The 18,769-nt window shown below is 42.4% G+C and overlaps 1 protein-coding gene across 3 annotated transcripts in view; it reads left to right on the top strand.

Annotated features, from left to right (window-relative positions):
• The first annotated feature begins 382 nt into the window (after window positions 1–382).
• The window catches only part of LOC136864573 (protein spaetzle), a 537,491-nt gene continuing 519,104 nt past the window's right edge, over window positions 383–18,769 (top strand). For all 3 annotated transcript variants that reach the window (XM_067141753.2, XM_067141755.2, XM_067141752.2), the window contains exon 1: window positions 383–483. In XM_067141753.2, coding sequence (XP_066997854.2) covers window positions 436–483 — 48 coding nt within the window. In that variant the 5' untranslated portion in view covers window positions 383–435. The remainder of the gene's footprint in view (window positions 484–18,769) is intronic.

Here is an 18,769-nt window from a genome sequence, read left to right as displayed (position 1 = left end):
GAGTTTGCGGGGCCCCTTAAACGCCCGGACCCGCCAGCATTGTAGGCCCTAACGTTACGCCCCTGGCCCCAGCACTTGCCTAGTGTGAAAATGCTAAACCACGGTAAAAAAAAAAACACAGCCAAGTCGCTTAGTGCAAGGATTGCAACCCGAAAACGACGATGATATGAGCAAGTAGGCAGCAATGGCCGAACTACTAAACATTGAGGATGATCAAAAAGCGCTGTGCCCTTCGGCAACGCGCTCCGGAATCAGATTTTGCAATCGTAATTGTGTGATAACAACATCAGTAGGGAAGTTTGTGCGCTGCGAGCGCCTCACGAGGAAGTGGACTGCAGCTGAACTGTGCACATTTCCTCACGTCATCAGTTGACCAGTGGCCTTCAGAGGTGCCGGTTGTGTAGTGTACTAGTTGCAGCTCGTTCCGTCCTCCAGATGTCAGCTGCCGTACGCTTTGCTCTGGTCCTGGCTCTAGTTTCCACGGTAAGTCAAATGACACACAAAACGCGTTCATTGATAAACGTTAGTTCTTGCAAATTTGAAACTAAATCTATCGAGCTGACTGTTTCTCCATGGCAGGGATTAAGCGATGGCTTATAAACTTCGAATAGTGCTTTGCTTTTGATAGCCTGAGGTGTACACTGAAGGGGTTTCAGTGCCTCTAACCCTTCACCAAACCGGTAGTTATACGTTCAGGAAATTGTTGTTAATAGATTAAGATATCATACCATAATATCTAAACCAACCTGTTGACGTTTGTTTCATTATCCCTCCTGTTGTCAGTCATTTTTTCAACAAAAAGCGTTAAGAGTTTGGCACCTTTCGCATATGCTATTCGTGTCTAGCAGAAATCGCTTGTATTTTCTAATTACTTTAATTTTTTGGGAAAACCCTTGCGCTTCAGATTATCTCGAAAGTCGAAAATCTATAGTTACCACCACAACGTCCGATCTTCTGTATCACACCACCTGCAAATAGCCGGTACAATAACTAGAGTTTTACAGCGATTCGTTCTGATGTACTGGACGCACTGCTCCACGTTTTCTAGTATACTTCCCAGAAGAAAAAGACAACCCCGCGGTAACTCCTTTGAATATTTCAATATTACCAACACCTTCCCTCCCCTGAAATGTGTCCGAAGAATTTGCCTATATGAGTGGTGGTTATTCAGAGACTGTCATGCTAGTCCTTAGAAAATCTAAACAGTATACATTCCGATTCAGCCTGCACTTCGAATAATTTTGTGTGTATTATAATAAACATTCATAGTGCCCAGAAATATCATATGCCGGTATAATAGTATGTGGAGCTGATTACTCGTTTCTAGTGTCAGAGTTGTGGGATCGAATGCCGGCATAATTCGTCGCCATCTAAGGGGTCATAAATGCGAAAAACCTGTGTCAGTTGGTTAACTGGTGTATAATGACCGACTGACCGACACCTTGGCATTTTTGTTTTTCGAATATTCTCCTCTCCATATTCACACACCCCATTACACTACCAACAACCACAGAAACGCGCAATAGTGACGACATTCCCCCCCACATAAGATTGGTGTCAGGAAGGGCATCCGGTCGTAAAACAGGGCCAAATTCACATTTGCAACACAGTTCGCATCCACGGCTCTACAGATGTGGGAAAAGTGGAAGAATAAGAATGAGCGACTGAGTAGCGCCGTTTGTTAGACGCTCGCCTTCTGTACCCAAGGTTGCGAGGCCGGTTGTGATACAGTCGATTGACATTTGAGGACATTTAAATGTGGGTGAAGTCGGGCTGAGCGGCTCAGAAGGTAGAGCGCTTGCCTTCTGTCCCCAGCTTAGTGGGTTTGATCCTGGCCAAGTCCGGTGGTATTTGAAGGTGCTCAAATACCCTAGTCTCGTGACGGTAGATCTACGGACTCGAAAAGAGAAGTCCTGCAGGACAAAAATCCTACATCTCGGCGTCTCGGATAAGTAGTTAGTGGTTCGTAAAATCGATAACCTTGTTAGGCCTACTATTAAATGTGACAGATAAGTACAAGAGAGCTCATTTTTTCTGGACAACTACTATGATAGTCCGCCGTCTCTCGAAACTGATTACGATGTTAACAGCATTACTATATTGTATTCCTCCGTCTCATAGTCGACTGTCTACAGCAATTGATCAGATTTTCTCCTCCTCTACTCAGACTTACGGATCGTATCTCAGCTTAGTTGGTGGACGTTTAAGGTGTTTTAGTGAGATACACATTTCGGTATATTTACTAACACCTTAACGAACCCCATTGACGACATCGTTAGTCAAGACCATACAACGTGAGGCAGACGAATATTAAACTCATAGCATTAATTACTTCCAACCCAAGCCCCTATTCATTTGAAATTCGTACATCACAGAAATACGTGTTATCTAATAGAAGTCACAGTCACGGGAGGTACACAGATTGTGGTTTGCAATGTCCTAAATCTCTACAATTAAGCAATTACGGAAACACGAAGTCTCATTCGACTTACACTGTACGTTTTAGGCTTATCAGGAAACAAGTGACAGAAGCTATCCCATGACGCGTCGTTTGCTATTTGTTATTTAATTGCAGGCGCGGTAATTCGCAAATCTCGAGAGGACTGGAAATCTGTTATAACCAGGCAGTAGCGTAGCCAGGATTTCAGTTGGGGGGGGGGCATTCATCCACAATTTTATTTTGGTAGGTGTCCAAACTTCCAGAGTTTAGGTGGTGTAGAATACCTAAAAAGGAAATTAGTGTCCTTCGATCCAAGTAAAAGTGGTGGATTCGTGCGGATTCCGGAAGCTAATACTAATCTTCTTTTCTTGTTCTTCTCCTCCTCCTCTTCCCCGCTTTTCCCACATAGGTGGGTTCGCGGGTGCGAACTGTACCGCACATGTGGATTTGGCCCCATTTTACGGCCGGATGCCCTTCCCGACGCCAACCCTATATGGAGGGATGTAATCACTGTTGTGTGTTTCTTTGGTAGTTGGTAGTGTAGTGTGTTGTCTGAATATGAAGCGGAAAGTGTTGTGACAAACGCGTAGTCTCCGAGCCAGAAGAATTAATCAGCGCGATTAAAATCTCCGACCCGACCGGGAATCGAACCCGGGACCCTTGAACCCAAGGCCTCAACATTGATCATTCAGCCAATGAGTCGGACTCCGGAAACTAATATTAATACGTTATATATAAAATGCTTAATAAAAGTAGATTCGTCTAAACTCCTGGGGTGTCTGGACTCCTTGGTCGACAACCCCCGCCCCCTCCGGCTACCTCTGTTACACCCATCCCAACGTAACTGCAGCATTTCATATATTCATAATACAAGTGAAATGAATGTAAGAATAAACAGTGTGAGTAAAGATGCAATATTCTGGTTTAGAATAAATACAGTAATGTTATTATATTAATGGTCATGTGATAATGAAGAAGTGACATTTTATACAAATAATGCGGCAAAGAAATACACACAGACACACACACACGTCGAATACAGGTTTCCCGCCCTTCTTGTCCATGGCCAGATGATAAAGCCAAGAGAATGATGACTCGTCATTTCGACATTATAAACAAACCCCAGATGATACAGATTTCGAATCTTACCGCATCTTAAAACATCGCACAAAGAAGTTAATCAGAAATAAAAGATGTATATATTTCCGGAATTCAGCTAACAACTTAAATTCTAATCGCGCATGGGACCAACTTAGAGCTCTGAGAATAGGAAAACATTAACAGAGACGGACAACTCCTGACATTCCACTTGACGAACTGAACGATTACTTTAGTAGAATAAATATTCAACCTACCCCAATTAACTGCACCGACTCACCGCCCTCCCCTCCAGGCAATCCACCATTCACAGTGTCACAGAAAATCAGGTTGAAAAGGCTTTGCATTCCATTAAATCAAAGGCTACAGGTGTAGATGATATTCCTATTACTTTTTATACATAACATTATGGGTGCTGTCCTGCCTATACTACTGACGCACATACTGAACTACCGTTTACTAAACGGAACTTTGCCTACTGTCTGGAAAACAGCCAATATTATACCGGTACCTAAGAGTTTAGACCACCGGGCGAGTTGGCCGTGCGGTTAGGAGCGCGCAGCTGTGAGCTCGCATCCGGGAGATAGTGGGTTCGAACCCCACGGTCGGCAGCCCAGAAGATGGTTTTCTGTGGTTTTCCATTTTCACACCAGGCAAATGCTGAAGCTGTACCTTAATTAAGACCACGACCACTTCCTTCCAACTCCTAGGCCTTTCCTATCCCATCGTCGCCATAAGACCTACCTGTGTCGGTGCGACGTAAAGCCCATAGCAAAAAAAAACCTATCTGTGTCGAAGCGACGTAAAGCAACTAGCAAAACAAAAGAGAGTTTATACCCACAATCACCCTCTGACTATCGTCCTATGACTATACAATCTGCGCTTTCTAAAGCCTTTGAACGTTTAGTATACGAGCACGGTCTGGAATACCTAAATCAAAATGCTCTTTTGGGCCCTTTGCAATCTGGATTTAAGAAGGGTCACGGTAGCGCGGCAGCACTTTTGAAGGTTACTGAAGACAATAGAAACGCTATGGACAAACGACTGTTCACTATACTTATCCTTCTTGACTTCAGTAGCGCCTTTGACGCTATAGTAATTCCGACTATGATAAAGAAAATGAAACTGCTAAATTTCGACCTGGCTGCACTTACGGTTTTTAGTTCTTGTTTCAGGAACCGTCAACAGCGTGTAACAGTAAACGACAAGGCCTCTAAATGGAAAATGAAACTTAGTGTTGCCCCAGAGGGCAGTATTCCAAGACCTCTAATTTTCTGTATTTATATCAATGACATACCATCTGTGACAGGTAATAACACACACCACCTCTGTGGTGACGATCTTCAAATATATCGACACTGCAAGACAAGATATTAACAATGACCTCCGACGACTCAATATATATGCACAACGAAACACTCTTATACTAAACTGCACAAAATCTAAGGCAATCATAATTGGATCACGAAAATTACTGAGCTGCTCAAACAATGTCGCAATCCCGCCTATCGTACTGAATGGTAACATTATTCCCTACAGTAAAACGGTTAAAAATCTCGGCGTAATGATGAATGAAACAGTTGAATGGTCTGATTACACGAAAGAAATACGTAAAAAGATTTTTGGAGTGCTTCACCCTCTAAAGGGCAGAGGGATGTATTCATTTGAGCTACAGGCCAAACTCATACACACACTCATTCTCCATATTCTTGATTATTGTGACGTTTTAGTTGACATGACAAGAGAAGAAACACTTAAACTTCTATGAGCACTGAATTCCTGTCAGCGATTTATTTACAATATCGAGTGCTAGGTTCATATCATCCCATACTATCCGACTGTCTCATGGCTGATGTCTGATAAAAGTTGGCAGCTACACACTTTAACGATGGTGTTTAGAATGGTAGCTGAAAGTCAGCCACTGTACATTTCTTCTAAATTAATCTTTTTATCATCATTTCACAACTAAAATACACGTTCTAGATTAATTCCTTCTATTCCACTGCACCCCGCAAATAAAATTAATAGATCATTTGTGGCGACTGTCGCCAGATTATGGAATTCCCTGCCAGCTCAGGTCAGAGAAACTAGCTTTCTATAAATCACGATTCAAAGTCACCTGCCGAGATTACCTACTGAGGACAGCTGACTTCATGGTTGAAGTATGAATGTGTGCGTGCCTGAGGATTAGTCATTTTTAAGAGTTTTTAATATTAATTAGTTTTAATATTAATTTAGTTAGCAATATATTTAAATTTATTTTCAATTCTATGTATTTTCAATTCTATTAATTTATGTAGTTTTAACTATTTTAAGTATCTCAGTATTTTATTTAATATTCTGATTAGTATGTGGTAAAGTATACGAGAGGGCCTGGAGCCCTAACTTCGCCACTGTACAGTAGGCACTAATAAATAAATAAATATAGAATGTAAAGCGTATGGGTATAGAAATTTTGTTAGTTGGTAAAGAAAAATACACGCCACAACATATGCTAGGTAGGGTTTAACTTGTCCTATCAGTTTTCCTCGCGGTTAGGGCCGCGCAGCTGTGAGCTTGCATACGGGAGATAGTGGATTCCTACCCCACTGTCGGCAACCCTGAAAATGGCTCCCCGTGGTTTCCCATTTTCACGCCAAGCAAATGCTGGGGCTGTACCTTAATTAAGGCCACGGCCGCTTCTTTCCCACTCATAGGCCTTTTCTATCCCACCGTCGCCATAAGACGTATCTGTGTCGGTGCGACGTAAAGCAAATTGTTAATTAGTTTCCCTCAGAAGCCTGGGATACAGAATATAGTAATATAAAGTTACAGTTGTGTGACGCTAATATTCGTATGTATAATTTTTATTAACGCGCCAGAAACCAACGACACGGAGCTGTTGCCATTTCAACACCGTTTTAAGGGCCACCGACCCAAGCCAGGATTTGAACCTGCGAACTCGGACTCAGAAGGACAGCGACTCAAATAACTGAGCCACATGAAAAGGAGGCGTTTGTGATTATTGTTATAAATAGATGCAGTTAGTATTTTTACAAAGGTTTTATGAGGAGCATTTATTACGGCGTACGTTTTCCAACAGTCCTAAACGCACAAGGCCGGACAGAAGATTTAGCTGGAAGCTAAAGAGCCTTGCAGGGGTGTCGCTTCCTTCTCTGTTCACTTCTCCAAACCAAACTCCATGGCGCAACAGCCCCGAAGGGCCATCGCCTACCAAGCGACCGCTGTTCAGCCTGAAGGTCTGAAGATTACGAGGTGTCGTGTGGTCAGCTCGACGAATCCTCTCCTCCGTTATCTTGTCTTTCTAGACCAGGGCCGCTATCTTACCGTCAGATAGCTCCTCAATTATAAACACGTGGGCTGAGTGTACCTCGAACCAGCCCTCAGATCCAGGTAAAAATCCATGGCCTGCCTGGGAATCGAACGCGGCGCCTGCGGTAAGAGGCAGGCACGCTACCCCTACACCGCGGGGCCGACTGGATACTTTTAGGTCTCCTTATTTTAGAATTTGACTTAAGGCATTCTGCATTCGATTCTCGGCACTGACAGAGTTACGAAAGGCATGGAATGGGGAAGACACAGCCTTGTTTGTGGGTGCAGTAGAGTTGGCCTTGAGTCTCCCGTAATCGAAATATCTACGACCTGGAAGGTAGTCATTTTCATGGGGTGTAGTACCAAAGTGGTTCCTTTTTTTAAGAAGACAAATTAAATGAAAATTCTACTTCCTCACAAACGAAGAACGATATTATCAATTTTACGAACAGTTTCAATAATGCAGCCGGTTTATGTTAAGAGTACAGAAGCTATGATTGTACATGGTAACAATGAAAACCATCAATATTTACTGAAGATCAGTCACCGCACTCGGTAGGACCGGCTTTTTTTTCATATCCACCGGGCGAGTTGGCTGTGCGGTTAGGGGCGCACAGCTGTGTGCTTGCATCCGGGAGATAGTGTGTTCAAATCCCACTGTCGGCAGCCCTAAAGATGGTTTTCCGTAGTTTAACATTTTTTTTTGCAAGTTGCTTTACGTCGCACCGACACAGATAGGTCTTATGGCGACGGTGGGGCAGGGAAGGGCTAGGAGTGGGAGGGAAGCGGCCGTGGCCTTAATTAAGGTACAGCCCCAGCATTTGCCTGGTGTGAAAATGGGAAACCACGGAAAAGTTTAACATTTTCACACCAGGCAAATGTTGGGGCTGTACCTTAATTAGGGCCACGGCCTCTTCCTTCCTACTCCTAGCCCTTTCCTTTCCCATCGTCCCCATAAGACCTACGGTGCGACGTAAAGCAAATTCAAAATAAAAAATCTTTTCACAACCCCTTTCAAGAAAAAGTTGTATCCACGCTACTGGCCTCGACTTACTGAAATTATTTTGTGGGTGCGCCACTGCATCCACTCACCATTTAAGGTACAAGGTAAGCCCGAAGAATGGTTAGATATTCAAAATACACCACCATAAATGACGCGGTTATGGCTCAAAAGTGTAAAGAAAAGGTAAGGTACGGGATCTTGTGTTTTAAGTAGAATCCGTATCAATAGAACGTGACTTCCCATTTTAACAATGTTTCATGTATCGACCGCGACTCAAGCCTGGGCCGTCCTGATGAGAATATAGCACCATTGGAACTGAGTTATCACGCCCGCCAATTACAAAACATTTACCCGCACTTTTGATGGTGCAATTTGAGGTTCCAATCAGTCGCCGGGCGTTTAGGCCTACATATCGTACTTAGGCACGCATCCGCGATTGTCTTGCTACTGTTAGAATTTAAAAACATTTTTCATAACTTCCCGAGGATGTACATAGTTTTGGGTTCTCAATGACGAAATAGTCCACTTAAAAAAAAAAAAAAAAAAGTAACGTATATGGCACAAAATGCGGAACTGACGTGCAGCTCAAAATCCTGTCACAGTCTTCCCAACGCTGCAACTTAAACACAGCACATCTCTCAACCACGGTACAACCCGAGGATCCCTAGGACATTGTTGTTTCCTAGAACCGATGTGCAAAAGCTGACACTTATGTTGTAAGCTTGCAACTGTTTCTGGACGTGGCCCCAGTTATCTCGGTGATCACTTTCCGGCCCCCAACTGAGTAATCCCTTGGCAATTGCCCTTTTCCTGTCCGGCTCCATGGCTAAATGGTTAGCGTGCTGGCCTTTGGCCACAGGGGTCCCGGGTTCGATTCCGGGCAGGATCGGGAATTTTAACCTTAATTGGTTAATTTCACTGGAACGGGGGCTGGGTGTATGTGTCGTCTTCACTATCATTTCGTCCTCATTGCGACGCGCAGGTTGCCTACGTGTGTCAAATAAAAAGACCTGCACCTGGCGAGCCGAATATGTCCTCGGACACTCCCGGCACTAAAAGCCATACGCCATTTCATTTTTTTCCCCCTTTTACTCATATCTTGAAATATCCCAGCGCATCACAATCCTAAGTGTTTTCCTTTCATTCAAGCAGTACAAATATGAAGAATTATGATTAGCCCTATTGACCCTTGCTAGTAGATTCTTTGTCGCTACGTTAATTTAACATTTCGGTGTAAGTTTTTAAGTTGTTCGTACCGTACGTAAAACAAGGGCTGATCCTCACTCTTGTTTCATGAAATATTTTGGGGGGGGGGCGGCCCCACTGCTCCCCCCCCCCCCCTTGGCTACGCCAGTGTAACCAGGTGTTCGTATCTTAGAGAGCTGAGAGGAACATTTCTAAATATGGTTGTTCCCCATTTTTCACGCTTACTGCAGGATTATACACTATTGAATATCCTGGGACATCTACTCCACACTCCTAGGCTGGTATAATTGCTGCTGATTCACTGGCACAGTTGTCAGACTGGGAGTGCGTCCACACAAGTTGAAGCTTGTGGTGATCAAAGATGCCCCAAACCAAGGCTGTCGCTGTCTCTAGAGACAACCGTACCCTTAATATGACTCAGCATCCATCTTATAAAACTTTCGCAAGGATTCTTACAGTGTGTTCAACGCCATCATTCATTAAACGTTTACGAAGTTCTGGAACGTGCGACGTAAAGCCACTAGCTAGAGCTAGAAACCTCCTGTTTAGTTAAGTACAGTGGTTACAGTGCGGAGTTCCTAACCGGGAAGCCTCGTCTTGATTCTGAGCTATGACAACGTTTCAAAACTTGGTACGAAGCTTCCCTGCCACATGAGGATAATCGGTAGCTTACTTGACCCTGTACAAGGAAAGTAACCTGTCACTTGAACGGTGTGTGTAAACATCGTCTCAGGTCGTTTGTCCAGTAGTCTTTGGGGATCCTGATCTTCTCAGTAACATTTGTATAAATAAAATTTATCATTATGTATGTACAATTCAACATTTTTCCTCCGCTTTTTATCTCGGATTATGTACACGAAAGTCGAAAGTAGATGGTTTGAATTTCATCTCTTTGTTTCTTTGTTACGATATCACGCGAAAATAGCTAAACAGAATTACTCAAAACTCGGTATTTAAGTTCAGGGATAACTGTGTTGTGGATAGATACTACTTTTCCTCGGGCTGGGGGATATGATTAATAATAATAATAATAATATAATAATAATAATAATAATAATAATAATAATAATAATAATAATAATAACCGAGCTCGATAGCTGTAGTCGCTTAAGTTCGGCCAGTATCCAGTATTCGGGAGATAGTGAGTTCGAACCCCACTGTTGGTAGCCCTGAAGATGGTTTTCCGTGGTTTCCCCATTTTCACACCAGGAAAATGCTGGGACTGTACCTTAATTAAGGCCACGGCCACTTCCTTCCCAGTCCTAGCCCTTTCCTGTCCCATCGTCGCCATAAGACCTATCTATGTCGGTGCGACGTAAAGGAAATAGCAATAATAATAATAATAATAATAATAATAATAATAATAATAATAATAATAATAAACCGAGCGAGTTGGCCGTGCTGTTAGGGGCGCGAAGCTGAGAGCTTGCATTCGGCATCCCTGAAGATGGTTTTCTGTGGTTTCCGATTTCCACACCAGGCAAATGCTGGGGCTCTACCTTAAGGCCACGGCCGCTTCCTTCCCACTCCTAGCCCTTTCCTATCCCATCGCCGCCGCCATAAGACCTATCTGTGTCTGTGTCGGTGCGGCATAACGTAACTTATGCATAATAATAATAATAATAATAATAATAATAATAATAATAATAATAATAATAATAATAATAATAATAATAATATTTAACATGCGTAGTGGTCCATGTAAAAGCAATTTACGGGGAGGAGGGATGAAAAACGAAAATCCACAGCCTGTTTGCAGTCATTCGACCGGGTCAGGATTGTTTGAAGTTGCATTAATGTATATTTGAGTGTCTTGTTTATCAATTCAGGATTGTTTGACGTATGCTATCAATCGATATCGGATGTGAGTTGCAAATCGACAGTTGCAATAACAACAGGACTTCAAAGAATGGCAGTATCATAATGTAATACAGTTACATCACATGTAATTATCGTACTAATGGACGAACAGAAACTATTATAGGCAAGCACAGGAAGATCAGCTGGTGGTTATGTCGTGGAAGATAGGGATAGAAGCAACTCCATATTTCAATCAATCAACAATAAATCTGCCCAAGTGGCAGATTCCATATCAGTTGTTGTACCTAGACTTTTCTTCAATGTTTTCAAAGAACTTTGAAATTTATTGAACAGTTCCCCTGATTCATTATTCCAATCCTTTATTCCTTCCCTATAAATGAATATTTGCCCAATTTGTCCTCTTGAATTCCAAATTTATCTTCATATCTGATATTTCCTTTAAAGCTCAAGTCAAGCTTATTTGTCTATCATTGTCATTCAACGCCATATCTGCATTGACAACCCAGAACATTCCACTTAGTCAAGCATCTCATCTCCTTACTCGCAAGTCTTCCCAGTTCAAAGTTCGCAACATTTTCATAATACTAATAATTGGAGCCTTACCAGAGACTTATATGATATTTCTGTTACATCCTTGCTAAGACCCCCAAAATACCCTCATAACCATGTAAAGAGATCAATAACCTTTCTTTACAACCTTGTTAATGTGATTACCCCAATGAAGATTACTCTTTATATTAACACCTCAGTACTTACAGTGATCCTCATGAAGTACTGTCACCTCATCAAAACAGTAATTAAAATCTGTATGTAATAGAGTCACTGTAGAGTGGAATGAATGAAGCCTCCATCTAGCGGCGAGGATAGGAATTGTGTCGGCTTCCGAAGCCTGTCGCACTCCTCAGGGGCAATGATTAATGACTAGCAGATGAAATGAAATGATAATGGAGAGTGTTGCTGGAATGAAGGATGGCAAGGAAAACCGGAATATCCGGAGAAAATCCTGTCTCGCCTCCGCTTCGTCCAGCACAAAGCTCGCATGGCGTGACCGGGATTTGAACCACGTAACCCAGCGGTGAGAGGCCGTCGCGCTGCCGCCTGTGCCACGGAGGCTCTTACGGGAGGGGGAAGGTGTATGAATAGTAATAACGTAATAACAATACAAATAATACAATATATTTTAAACGGATGTTTTTGCTTATCGACGTTTTCATTATCTTTTAGCATCTGTTTATAATAAGGAGTACAAGCGCCTCATGAGGGGACACATCACCCTTACCCCACCCCCACCTATCTACGCCACTGCTGGGCTATATATTATTTTATTAGTGTACAGTGGCATGGTAATGTTAAGGAGGCCATAACAGGAAATATCAGGTTTCTCCGTTGATATTCGCAGACGTGCGAACTCTGCCGATTTAAGCGGCAAACTCCCCATTTTTCATCGTTCTTCCCGGTCTCCCGATCGCCGAGATCGTTTCCCCGATTTTTAGAGCAGTTTCAGAAATTTGCGTATTATTTTAAACTCCCGCGCGTTTCCTCGTTCTATCGATACATGGCTGAGTATGGCTGATGGATAGTAGTTCTAATAATCACAAGCGGATGGCAGTACGGAGCACGGTGGTCGGCCATGTGCTCCTCTTTGTTCTATAATACAGTCAAATACTCAAATAGATCAATAATAGGAAGTGGAAGATGCAAGTGAGTAACCTAACCTCAGAAGTAGCATGCCATAGACGTCTACCCGGGGCAGGACCTGAATGAGTGCTCGTCTTACATCACGTAGTAATGCTTCTTGGTTGTGTGTCTTAATATTTGTTTTAGCCAAAATGTCAAAAAAGAAATATGATGCAGTGTTTAAAAGCGCTAATAGGGAACTGTTTCCGTGTTTCAGTGAATCCAAGAAGGGACTAACGTTCACATTCTCTACTATATGTAGGTGTGGTTTTTCAGTTGCGCATGGCGAGAAGTGCGATATACTCAAATATGTGCTAACGAAAATAACAAGGAGAGTGTCCAGTGCATGGGCGCCCGCAGGATCTTTTCTTGAATATTTTCTTGAATATAAAAACCAATATAACGTCAGCAACATTAAATTGTTTACAGAAATGTCCGGTTATAACAGATGCTAGATGACTGTCAGTAAGTTCAGTTTATGAAATAATCTGCTATGATATTAAACAATTGAACATCAACCTTCTTAGAATTTCAGGCCTCACTGTCGGCAGCCCTGAAGATGGTTTTCCGTGGTTTCCCATTTTCACACCAGGAAAATGCTGGGGTTGTACCTTAATTAAGGCCACGGCCGCTTTCTTCCTACTCCCAGCCCTTCCCTCTCCCATCGTCGCCATAAGACCTATCTGTGTCGGTGCGATGTAAAGCAACTAGCAAAAAAAGAATTTCAGTGGGGGCGAAGCAACTGGCTAATAAGCTTGTACATCGTCTACACTAATTTCGAATTAATCAGTGGGCTACAGAAAGAGTTCCGAAAGTTATTATTCAAATTTTTACTAATACAGACGCACAAGACTTCTCAAATTGGCTCCATTGCTTAGTCGGCAGGCGTAATTTTACATTGTGTTGCTTCTCCTCTGATAGTGCATGGTTCTCTCGGCACGGTGAACATAATATCCATCTGGAGTTTTATCATATTATTTAAGAAATCTGCCATATTGACTTTAGGGTTATGAATAGTGTGCATATTTTGTTTTAATGCACTTTTTTGAAACCCGTCGAATGAGCCTACAGTTCTAGGTTTACCGGTGTAGATTACAAAGTACTCGTGTGTGCATCCTTGGTGTAAGCACCACTGATACTAAAAATATGTATATAAATTTATTCATATTTATGTATCTAATTGTATATTAAATGAAGTTGAATCGTAGTGTAGGAAAGCTACTGGAATGAGCTCCCAGTTACGGTCAACGGTATTCTGAAGGAAAGAAGTCAGCTCGCGGACGAAACTGTCTTTACATAGACCGACTTTGTTGGACGGAGTGAAAGATAGGTAGCTTCTGGATATCTTCTTTGTAAGTTGGAAGTAACAGATATGAAAGTATTTAGAATACCGGTATTTGCTCGTCATAATTTATTATTTGCATAATTTTCGTGTCGATTTCCCACTTTCAGTACATAAAGCAACAACACGGTTTAACCCGGAAAAGTACTAAATAGTACAATTTTATTACTCAATCATACAGACAGCGTGCTTCATGGCTCTTCTTGTTATAAAGCTAAATATCCGTCTCTGTGTTGTAGTGGTTAGAGTGATTGGCTGCAACCCCCTGGAAGACCAGGTTCGATTCCCAACTCTGCCACGAAATTTGAAAAGTGGTTCGAGGACTGGAACGGGGTCCACTCGGGCTCGGGGACTCGATTCTCACCTGTGTCATCCTCGAAGTGGTTTTCCGTAATTTCTTACTTCTTCTGCAGTCAAATGCCAAGATGGTACCTAACTTAAGCCACGGCCGGTTCCTTGTCTATCCCTTCCAATCTTCCCATCCCCCACAAGGCCCCTGTTCAGCATTGCAAGTGAGGCCGCCTGGGTGAGGTACTGGTCCTCTTCTCCAGTAATATCCCCGACCAAATGCCTCACGCTCCAAGACGCTGCCTTTGAGGCGGTAGAAGTGGGATGCCTTGCTGAGTCCGGAGGAAAAACCGACCTTGGAGTGTAAACGGATTAATTAAATAAATAAAGAAAGAAAGAAATAATAAAGCAAAATTTGGCTGTATGCCAGTCGTATATGACAGGAATGACTTGATCATCAAATAGCTGTGATTTATGACACATCAGCCAAATTTATGGTGTCACCATTTGAGGCCAGCAACATTAACACAATAATCAAATTTCTACGCGGTTTGAGTAATGTAGTCGTCGGCTTGCATTCGGGAAATAGTGAGATCGAACCCTACTCTCAGAGATGGTTTTCCGTTGTTTCCCCATTTTTTATGCTGAAGCCGTACCTTAAGTATGTTCACAGTCGCTTCCTTCCCTTTCCCATCCCCATGAGACCTGTCAGTGTCGGCGGGTCGTAAAACCGGTTGCAGAATCAATCATTCATTCAATCAATCAATCAATCAATCAATCAATCAATCAATCAATCAATCAAATTCGACAGTTGGTTAGCTGTCACCTGGTCTGCGTTCTTGCAGTATCTCGGGGTAGAGGGATGAGCCATTCACAGGACAGTCGCAATGCCGCCGTGTACAATTTGTGGTTGTCGGCAATCACCACATCGAACCAATTCAGTAGTTGGATGCAATTAACTGTAATGGTGGCCGGCTCCATGGCTAAATGGTTAGTGTGCTAGCCTTTGGTCATAGAGGTTCCAGGTTCGATTCTAGGGACGGTCGGGAATTGTAACCATCATTGGTTAATTCCGCTGGCACGACGGGTGGGTCTGTGTCTGTCTTCATCATTTCATCCTGATCACGATGCGCAGGTCGCCTACCGGAGTCAAATCAAAAGACCTGCACTTGGCGAACCGAACATATCCTCGGACACTCCCGGCACTAAAAGCCATACGCCATTTCATTTCAGCTGTAATGGTTCTTAAGTTTTACATAGGTAGCCGCCAAATTCCACTCCAAGCACCATTTAGGCTACAGCTGGCAGCACAGCTATCATCGAAAGAGTACCAACGTCATATTTAAATGAGGAATTCCTCCACCATATGAAGCGTGGTTGAATCTTAATCAACCGGTTAAATTATGTTCAACGGCAACCGTGAAATAACGACTGTCGTGAATTTTATATATATATTACAAAACGTAGGAAGGCGGTTTAAAAAAAAGATGGATTGATTTTTCTCTTCCGTGCCTCTTGGCATTTCTTTCTAACAAGGGGAACACCAGGCGTGGTTTTTTCTTTTTTCAGTCATAATTTCCCTAACGAGAGGTCATCACCCCATTGTAAATTTGCCAGCGAATGAGAAGCCTACGTTCGGTCAGTTGCGACAAAGAAGGACACTGAAAAAATTGTCGTGGGTCTTAAGGATTACGCGATATAGGGCCACTTCTACTTCCTACGGTTAACGTAACGCTTAACTCCCGGGTAGCGCTATCGTCACCGTAAATCGTAGTCACCCGGCGCGTAAATTATCGCTCATTTCAAGGGTCCGATAAGACTTCATCTGCCGGGCAAGTCTTGAGAGTTGAATATTATTAGTTGTATTTTTGTGATCTACAACTTAAATTAGCTCAGTATGTTTATAAAAACATGATAGGTACCGTAACAGTGATCGATATTGTACTCCAGGTTTTAAATCATGAGTTGCATCACAGCATCAGTCACATGACTCTCTCGCGTCTACAGTGTCGGGGACATTAGCTGTATATGAAGCTTTCTCGAGATAAATCTACAAGGGTACAGAATCAAAACCTCAAATCATCTCAAATAGACTTCAATGGATGTAATTTTTAATTTAATTTTTCAGTTTACAAACACCCGTTTAATTTGTTATATATGCTGAAATTTTCGAAGGCCTTCTCGTAGCATAATAACTAAGGCACTCGCCTCGTAATATGAGGTACACAGGTTCGAGTTCCCGTTATGCCGGATTTTGTAAACAGTTCCAAATAGAGGATCGTAGAGGCACAGAAGCCTTCAGACAGAATACTCAAAAGGCCCACTGTCGGCAGCCATGAAGATGGTTTTCCCGTGGGTTATCATTTTCACACCAGGCAAATGCTGAGGCTGTACCTTATTTAAGGCCACGGCCGCTTCCCTCCAACTCCTAGGCATTTCCTATCCCTTCGTCGCCATAAGATCTATCTGTGTCGGTGCGACGTAAAAAGCCAATAGCTTTGTTCCATTAAGGGGATACGGAACGGTCAAAATTGTCAAAAACATCATATTTTATTTTTATTTATTTTATGAATCTCTGAAGTGTCTCTCTTTTTTTTTTTTTTTTTTTTTTTGCTAGTTGCTTTACGTCGCACCGACACAGATAGGTCTTATGGCGACGATGGGACAGGAAATTGGCTAGGAGTGGGAAGGAAGCGTCCGTGGCCTTAATTAAGGTACAGCCCCAGCATTTGCCTGGTGTGAAAATGGGAAACCACGGAAAACCATTTTCAGGGCTGTCGATAGTCGGGTTCGAACCTACTATCTCCGGAATATTGGATACTGGCCGCACTTAAGCGACTGCAGCTATCGAGCTCGGTAGTCTGTTCTTTTTTTTTTTTTTGCTAGGGGCTTTACGTCGCACCGACACAGATAGGTCTTATGGCGACGACGGGATAGGAAAGGCCTAGGAGTTGGAAGGAAGCGGCCGTGGCCTTAATTAAGGTACAGCCCCAGCATTTGCCTGGTGTGAAAATGGGAAACCACGGAAAACCATCTTCAGGGCTGCCGATAGTGGGATTCGAACCTACTATCTCCCGGATGCAAGCTCACAGCCGCGCGCCTCTACGCGCACGGCCAACTCGCCCGGTAGTCTGTTCTTTAAAATGATGTACGGTATAATACATTATAGTTTAACCATTAAAAGTTGCCACAATTTTAATTTATACTTTTGCTAACAATGAGAAAATCGTCAGTAATGGCTGCGAAACCGAGTCGAATTACATTGCCAGAACTCTGCGATTATGAAGGCTAGGATGTAGGGAGTTTTTTCAATCAAGAGTACCTTCCTTACCTTTTAATTCTGTAGTGGCTATACTGCACTATTTTTCATTATCTTTTGTTTATTCCTTGTGTATTCCATGACATGTATTTCCATGGTTACTACTTAGAGTTGTTTATTTTTGATGTGATTCGAGCTAATTAGCTGTGAATATTCAGCAATTCAAGTTCAAAATGCCAAGAAGTAATCTTGTTTTTAAGAAAGGAAGGAAGAATTGCTAAATGTTTGGTATTACAGGAGTTAGGACTGAAAGTATGAAGGAATTGTGTGAATGTCATGAAGAAGTTGGACAGAGACAGACTACGGAAAGCAGAAAGAATGGCTCAGGAAGTGCAGAAAAAAGCTAGGCAGTCCAGCGACAAGGCTGAACGGAAGCTAGAAGACCTGTATGAATCATAGGAAGATCCAGATTCTCCTTCATTTGGGGCAGGGATGCACTGAAATATGAACACGTGTATGGAAAAATTTTAATTGCAGTTTTGTCAGCTTCCATTTTTTTAAAAATATATGTTCCTTTTTCTAGGTGACTTTATCACAGAGCTGTGCAATTTTCATCATGAATTTGTCTCGTATTGGTTAATATTTTAATGGAGGGATTTCCTTATTTAAGTACAACTGTTTGGAATTTGGCTGATTTTTTAAAGGAAAAATCATTCGATTTCTTCACTGTTTAAAAAATATATGTATCTGAGTCCCCTTAAGTCCCACTAAGAACGCTCCGTCAATATGTCAAGTAAGGTTTGAATGAAATGTGACATAAGTTTCATTTTCATAACTTTATTGGATCCTGTGGAAAAGGAACATGAATTAAACAAATTTAACATTGGTAATATAGGCGGCTCGTATCCTCTTAAAGATCTTTAGTGAACGATAGGAGGTAAGTACTTCTAAAACAATACACGCATTTATCTTTTCTAGTTACTGGGGTGCCCATCAGAATTAATAGTCGGTTTTCTGGAATCTCTTCCAGCCGATATGCGTAAGTTAGGTGGCTGTTCTGCCTCATATGTACCAGCATAATTGGTTGTTTTTCATTTGCTATCCTGTGGTAAACCACAGAACGAAGAAAGAGAGGGAGATAAGGAAATGGTCAGCTGGTTTCCTGTCCTTTATCTTTCTCCCTTAATATCGATATCATGTGATACTGAGACCGTTCTATGACACGTCTCCGCAGAGCTGCTTTCCCCAAACACACATACATGCCTATACACTGACATGCCAATAGGGTGATCAACTGTTGGAGAAAGGGATGAGGGACAAGAA

Source organism: Anabrus simplex, chromosome 2, assembly GCF_040414725.1.
Source record: "Anabrus simplex isolate iqAnaSimp1 chromosome 2, ASM4041472v1, whole genome shotgun sequence".
Taxonomy (NCBI): Eukaryota; Metazoa; Arthropoda; class Insecta; order Orthoptera; family Tettigoniidae; genus Anabrus; species Anabrus simplex.
Note: the sequence above shows the minus strand (reverse complement) of the source record. Positions and strands in the feature narration are given on the sequence as shown.